Here is an 8,142-nt window from a genome sequence, read left to right on the forward strand (position 1 = left end):
CTTTGTATGGATAATTAATAATACTTGGTCTTAGGCTAATAATTGACCATTCTATGTCCCTTTATTTCCTTTATTTTTTTTTATTTTTTTTTTCTTTTTAAATCCGAGTGAGCTGTCTATCAGTTTGGTCTCTTTTTTATGTTGATCAACAAATTTGATCGGTGTGCATAATATTTGGACACATCTATATGGTACCAGTCTCATTGGGCTAGTGGGCTAGTCTAGCTCTGTTGTTAAAATTGACAAAAAAAAAAAATAGCCCCATTAGACATTTAAAAACATAAATAAATAAAGGGTAAATGCTACATTTCTCAACAAATTTACTGAGCACTGTAGTTCAACAATGCATAAAATAAGCTAATAAAAACTGAGTATGATTCTCTCTTCTCTTTGAAAATAGTGAGAATGGATAAAAATAATAATAATACTAAATAGAATAATGAAAATATATAGCTAAATTAGAGAATGAAATGTATGTATTTTGAAAAAATAGGTAGCTAATTTTTTTTTTTTTTTAAATGATGCTTTATCTAAAATTTGCTGAATAAGATATGAATGCTCACGGGATAATAATGGACAAAATTTTTCTCCAAACTAAGTTGAAGAAAATTTCTTTAATTCTTTCTATTAAATTGATATCTATATTTAGAACATATAATTAATTTTCACATACATTTTTAAGAAAAGTAATAGAGCATGATGCATGTGAGAATTACGTATTTTAAAGATAAATATCAATCTAATTTAGAGAAAAACTTTATCCCGTTACGGCTCTTTTTTCTTTTCTTTTCATGATGAGAGGTCAAAGCCCGAGTAATACCTTAATTAATAGTTAATGGTAAAGTTATAGCATAGGCTTTGCATTTTGTTTGTGTACATATTATTCTCTTTTTTCTTTATACCTTTTGTTGTTGGCTTTGAGTTTCTTAATTCTTAGTGAAGAAGATGGCCTTTTGCTTTCATTGATAATTTCGTTATTAAAAAAACTAGGCTCTATGCAAACAAACGTTCGTCATACACAAGGTCTATCTTAAAGGTCAAATTATTGTCAGCTAATCCCAAGTTGCCGTCCAAATCTTTCCTTAATTTCGGGATTTTTGTTCCCAAATGGTTTCTTTTTAATTTCATAAAATATTAAAAGAGAGATAATGGATGCATGTAAGGTGGGAAAAAGCTCTTGAAACCTAGGTTTTAAAATTCTTTCCTTTACCTAAAGCACAACATTTGTAACAATTATAATCGGTCAAAACTTGTGTGCGAGATTTGGAAGATTTTTAAGAGTTATCTATGCTTTGCTTTCTCTTTCGGACTTTAAAAAAACAAAAAACAAAAAACAAAAACACAAACAAACAAACTTTTTTTTTTGTGAGGGACCAAACAATGGAAAGGAGTGTCGGTAAATCAAAGCTGAATTCTTTTTGGGTTTGGCTTGGTACGGTTCCAATTGTAATAGGATATAAGAGAATAAGAAATATGTGTCCCAATTTCAACGAGTTGGTTCCAATTAAATTAGATTCAAGCCAAGTCCTAATTTTTTGTAGCTACATTTGGTTTGATTATTAACTTTTATAATCAAGTATGTATAGCTCCATATGTAATTAAAAAATGACATTAGCATGCATTAAACCTAGTCTTAATTGTGAGTAGTTATATTAAAGTTAGTCTCAATATTGAAAATAAAAAGCTTAAAAATAATGCAAATGGGTAAAAGTGAAATCGATCAAATATTGTTCCATTAAACTTTGTCAATGGATTCTCTCCAAAGAACTTGTCTCGCTCTCTTCCTACTCTCGAGTGACTTTATCCTTTTAGTGAATTGCAACTAGGGAGAACTGAATGGCTCAACCTCCTTCCCTCTCGATCCTCTTCCTTTTTTTCTCTTTTTTCTTTTCTTTTTTTTTTTTCAACTTGAAAGCCAAATCTACCATGCATTTGTGCCTATTGCACCCACGCGTTATCTCCTCGTCTTCACTAGCCCTTTCACCACCTATCTTCAACCTCCTCCATTGCACATGCACTGCATGCGCTACCATGGCGAGTTGGCGACTGTGATATGCACGTGCCATCCCTCTTTTTTTGTTTTTCATGTCAGTTTCTTTCCTTACTCTCTTTTGAATTTTCATAGTTGGCACCCCACTTTTGTCTATGTAGATCTTCAGAATCTAATTGCAGATCTAGATGTGAAGTTCTCTAAATCTCTGCACTACTCTCTTGCTAGACATCGCGGTGGTGCTTCTCTTTGAGGGCTCCAATCCAACCACTACTAGTGTTCTGTTATTTATTGTGGTTCTCAAATTTGCTAGTTGCCGCATAATGTGTTGTTTCAAGAAAATTCACTTTTAGACAGTCCCTACAAACCATCATCATCATCTCAGGCAACCCCTCTCTTGGCTGATGAGCCAAGGGCCATTCATCTTAGTAGATCTTTTTCTTTTTTTGGCACTGTATTTGTACTAATAAGGAGGAACTCTATTGGGCTATCCCACCCTCTTTTGTTTTCTTCCATGTGGTTAATCTCTTCCCTGCTCCCTTGTACTTGCTTGAAAAAACAAAAACAAAAAAATCCCGAAAACCAATTGATCGGATCGTGCCGGGTCCATTATGAATCCCTATGGACCAAGTTTGGGACTAAGGACACCCTATTGAAAACAATGGATAATCTAATCACAAATGGTCTCTCATTCTCACTTCCATTTGGATCAAGAATGGGAAAGACTCTTCATTGTAGTCACTTTCCTCATTTTAATAAAAAAAAATTTAAAAAGAAAAAAAAAGGGATAATGTAGTCACAGTGCCTAATTAGGCACCGGCAGAAAGGCCCAACCATGTCCTCCGGTTGAGAGAAGGAAATCATGATCATGGTAGTCTACAGAGAGGTGACGCATGTTAGTTTATCTCTGAACTTTGGTTTCCACTTCTCAAAGCTAATTGAGATTATCTCAAAACTTCTGTAGTTTTCCTCATCAGGAGGACATGAGGACTGAATAAAAATGGATTTCCCTATGATACTGAACAATTGACAAATATGCCTCCAGTTCTTTTTTAAGGGTAAGTTGCAGACTATTATTATTATTATTATTATTATTATTATTATTTTTTAACATGTCCGCACAAGAAAGAGAGGGAGATTCAAATTAGTAATCTTTACTTCATTAAGCGTTGTCCCAATCAATTGAGCTACTTCTTGGGGACAGTAAGTTGCAGACTTTATATAACATGGTGTTACTTTTTTGTCGGGCTGGCAAAACAAGTACCTGACATAACCCATTTACGACCCGTTTATCATATGCATGTCTTTTTATAATAAGGTTCATCTAAGAGTCTTAAAGAATAATTACATGCATAAGATAAACAGGTACCTGTTTATTTGGCCTTTTTTGCCAACCCTACTTTTTTGAGTCTCCAAAATGAATAAATAAAAAGGGGCAGTTTTCCTTTGAATTGGGTTAGGGAAAACTCCTCAAATCCAATATATTAAATTGGCGTTTGTCCTTAGAGCACGTGATTCTCAAAAGGCATGTAAAAATAACATGCTATGTTAATCCTATTAAAAATACATGTAAGAGTTACACACACACATATATATATATATATATATATATATATATAATAACAAGAGCTCACTGCTTACAATATACCAAAATCTCGCATAAAACAAAGTTCAACAATGTTCTGCTTTTAATAAGAATTCTGAACATTTAGCATAAAATGCATTACAGGCAAAGCGTAATTTTGGATAATATCAATTGAATCAGCAAAGTTCTCAATGCAATTCCAAAGTTTCAACTACACTGACAATAATCTAAATTACAGTGAGAAATATACAAGTCGGCAACGACAAAAACAGCAAGGTCAAGGTCACCTCCCAAAACATTTCATTACTGAAGAGGTAAGGGCAGATGAGAGGAATTTCATCCCAGCAGATCCACCAGGAAAGTATGAAATAGCATAGTAAATGAGTGCAAGAACCTACAAGGTCCACAGAAACATCAAATTTCATTATTCAATTGGATAGCTTAATATCTTCTATTAAAAGTTAATTATTGATTGATAGAACCGAGATCAACATATATTATTTCTCTAGTGGACAATAGATAAGAATATAAGAGTGAATCAAGAACACCCAGAACATTTGCGCATCTGCTTCAGCAAAGCAACGGTGAAAAGATAACCAACAATTACAGGATTGCAAAAGCTACAACAATCCAAGGTCCAAAGACCTAGTAAGAAAAATAATACCAAAAAAAAAAGGAAGCATGAAAGTTGATACCTGTATCACAGAGAAGAGCACAGAGAGTATGTAGCTGTGAAGAACCATGGAAACATATATGGTAGCGGCCATACTTCCTATAAATCCCAATGTTAAAGGAAGTCTCTGCATAAGTAATGACAAAAAATAAAGCATCAAGTAAGCGTCTTCATATTAAGCTGATAGTCTTTCACACATCAGAAGACCATGTTACAAAAGAAAATAAAATCTATATCCTAAATTTAGCAAAGATACCTCCTTTGATGACATGTGGGCAAGCTGATTTGCTGGACCCCTGAGTGCAAAGAACGAACCAATGATAAAGCCACACCCAAGGGTAAAGCATATAGCAAATTTCTGGGGCATCAGCACCATGACTGGAAGGAACATGGTAAATGCGAGGAAAACAAAGAAAACCCCCGTAGCCAGAAACAAACCAAAGTACATAAGTGCTTTTCCTGAAGGGACAGTACTAGTGGCAGACTGTAGGTTTCCAGGTAGATCTCTCACTCCTTTAGAAACCCTGAACAAGTACCAAACAGAGAAATGACTACAAAAGAATAAAATTTAACATATTCCCAAGTTCCCACTAAAGAAAACCTAATCAGTTCGAGCTTTTAATTTTAAGATCCTGCCCAATTGTTCTTTCACCATTTTGTAGCCACACAATACAAAAGTCATGATTTATTTGATTCATCAATTAAAGAAACGAGACAATAGTTCTAGCTTCTTTTGCCAAACTCCAGAATAAGTAGAGAGAAAACAATACATCTTTCCTTTATACAAATTCTAATGTTGCATCCTATATCCCATAGCTACAACATGAAGAATTCACATTACAACTTGAGCATGGTTGTTTACAGGATTTGGGATAGAGATCATAAATAAAGTGAAAGACAGAGAGAGTATCATGTTGAACTAAATATAAAAAATGCACACTGCACATATTACAGAAATGGAAAAACAGAGCATATATATCATTCAAGCCCAATTAGGATCCCATCACCAGAAATTGAATTCCACCCAGATCTTCGGAAAATACTTCCACTAAACCTCTTGAGTTGATAAAAGCAGACAGCCTTACATGCTCCTCACTGTATCACTCATAAAATGACCATCCACATGGGTGTAGATGATTCTCTACTTCAAGTACTGGGCTATTGGCAATAAGATATGTTACCTAATAATTATAGAGCATCACCATATGTTCAAGACTGACAAATTCAAACTTGTAAAAGAAGTCTTTGACTAGAAATTCAAAATGAGCGATCACCCATTGCTTGGCAGTGCACCATATCCACAATGCTTTGCTTTAACTCTTCCATGTAACCGAGTAATGGGTGCTCAATGAGATATAGGCAACCAGAAATGCAAAGTATCTCCTGTCAATCTTCATTGCAATAACTCAACATATCAAGGCTACTACTTGAATTATAGTGAGACAGGCATGGGCAATTCTTGAGAGCAGTGTCTCAGTGAGAATGTCTCAACATCCACATAAAGCGATTCAGAGCAACTAATCTAAATTTAACATTCTGACATCATACAAATCACCTTCTCACCAAAGACATATACCCTTTAGAATCTACATGTTGGCACCACCTTTCATTCAACTTCAAATTAGATTCATAAGTGCATCAGCTAGCCTAGCTCCCAACACGCTCCTTCAAATAGGTAGCACATACTTTATCTGCAATCAGTGTTAACATGTGAAAATTAGCAATTACGACTCTAAGTTCGTGTGATGGCCACATGAGTCAAGGCCAATTAAGGTTTTCATGCTTTCTTTTAACTCCTTAGAATAATGCCCACTAGATTTGCAACTTATGTAATTAAAGTATATGTTATACATTGTTATTAGTATAGGTCCACAATCAGTCCTTCAGGCAGTGGTAGGAATGGATTCAGGTAAAATTGACCCATTCTATGCAAAAATAGATATCCCTCAACACTTTTAAAAAGTACAAATGATACACATTTTCTTTTACAAATATAAATGGCCCAGATCCCCAAATTCAAGCAATGGACGGCTCAGATCGTAACAGCAAGTAAAAAGAAAGAAAAAAAAAAGAAGAAGGGAGAAGTGGCTGTGTGCCTATTAGGGTGGCCCCAAAGGGTGGTTTGGGGGTGGTCGAACCACCCCTTTTGGCCAAGAGGGTGGTTCTGGCACCCCCGATGGACAATTTGGAGGTGATTCGTTTATCAGTGATGGCCAGCTTGGGGATAGTTGAACCACGCTGTTGGCCAAAGAGGTGGTTGGTCAAGGGGTTAGTTCGGCCACCTCCAATCACTGGTTTGGGGATGGCTAAACCACCCCAGTGGCCAAGAAGGGGGTTTTGGGGCGGCCTAGCCATTGCCAGTCTAGGGGTGGCTGAACCCCCAACAGGCTGGTTTGCGCACCCCAACAACTACCAAGCACCCGTTCTATTCTTTTTCTTTTTTAAATTTCTGTCACGATGAAATAGATGGCCCAAATAAAATGTATTGTACCCAATGCAATTTTAGTTATTGCACCGGAGATGGCCCAGATAAATTGTATTGCACCGAATCTCAATCCGATATAGAAAGCTTATTTTGTTGTGCTAAGCCAGAATCTAGTAAACTCTTTCTATATGTCAGCCAGATCCCTCTATCACAACTATTTTGGATCAACTTGTGCGATTCAATAAAACGAGCTCCCTCCATCGAAAAGCAACCTCTGAATTCACTTCAATGCACCAAATCAGAAGCACTAAGCCCAGACCCAGCAAACTGAAACTGCATAATCTAGAAAAGCACTTGGTTCCACAATCAGATCCACGCATTCCAATAATCCAAATCACTTGCACATATTTTTAGTCACCCACTATGCCCTAAACTCCACTGATGATTAAAACCAAAAAGCCAAAACCAGATCCACCTATACATGCACATGCATAAGTATATTACGTTCCTATATTAATTCATCCCTACTCACAACCCACTATGCCCTAAACTCTAATAAATGTATAATTTCACAGCCTTTCAAATTTTCAGAGTACCCGAAACGCTTAATTCAAACAAACAAAGCAAGAAAAGTAAACAAAATAACTAAAAGAAGGGCTTAATTCATAAATCAGAGGCTTACACACTGAAAGTGCCAGTGACGGTGTCGTTTGCGGACCTGACCGCAGATTCGAGATCGAAGCCCAACCCCAAATCGGAACTTTCCTCGGAAGCCTGCGTGGCCGCGTAGGAATTCCAATCGGCTAGCAGAGACGACGAGGGCTTCTGCTGCTCCTCGCCGTTAGTGCTCCCCAAGAACCATCCTTGCGCCATTTTTTGCATTGTGATGTTTTTTCTTTTCTCTTTTTCTCAGCTCCCAAACACCCTTGGCTTTCCAGGAAAATTTAATTCTAATAAAAGAAAACGTTTTTTATTTTTCAAAATTGTGATTGCATTGAAAGCAAAATGGTGTCGCCGACTCTCTGTCTCTCGGATAATTGTCGCGCAGAAAGGCTTCGGAACTAAGCAAAAGGTTGGAAATTAAACGAAGGCATACGACGCCGTTGTTTGGGGTGAAATTTGGTCAAAATCATTTACCATCGTAGGTTTGTTGAAGGAAGAATGCTATTTAGTATATTATTTTATTGTTGTTATATAATTTGATAATATGACGGTGAAAATTAACTTTTAAATTAATATTTGTAAAGATTAAAAAAAATATTTGATTTTTATTGTTACGTTATTCTAATTGTATAGCAGTTTATTAAATAAGACTATTTGATTTAACTGTCATACAACTTGATGATATGATAGTAAAAATTAATTGTTGAATTAACACCAGTTAAAAAAAAAAAAATTAAGGGCTAATTTTCATTGCCAACAACCACGTGTGAGCTCAAATTCTTTTTTTAATACGTGAGACCCAATAC

General features: G+C 35.7%; 1 protein-coding gene across 1 annotated transcript; it reads right to left on the reverse strand.

Annotated features, from left to right (window-relative positions):
• Window positions 1–3,650: 3,650 nt before the first annotated feature.
• On the reverse strand, window positions 3,651–7,779 carry LOC132173967 (Got1/Sft2-like vescicle transport protein family). Its single transcript, XM_059585675.2, has 4 exons — window positions 7,356–7,779; window positions 4,505–4,772; window positions 4,271–4,375; window positions 3,651–3,969 (listed from the first exon to the last, which is right to left on the reverse strand). The coding sequence occupies exons 1-4, from the start codon at window positions 7,553–7,555 to the stop codon at window positions 3,859–3,861; spliced, it is 684 nt and encodes a 227-aa protein (XP_059441658.1). The 5' UTR covers window positions 7,556–7,779; the 3' UTR covers window positions 3,651–3,858.
• Between the last annotated feature and the right edge of the window lie 363 nt (window positions 7,780–8,142).

Source organism: Corylus avellana, chromosome 3 (genome assembly GCF_965113065.1).
Source record: "Corylus avellana chromosome 3, dhCorAvel1.hap1.2, whole genome shotgun sequence".
Lineage (NCBI taxonomy): Eukaryota > Viridiplantae > Streptophyta > Magnoliopsida > Fagales > Betulaceae > Corylus > Corylus avellana.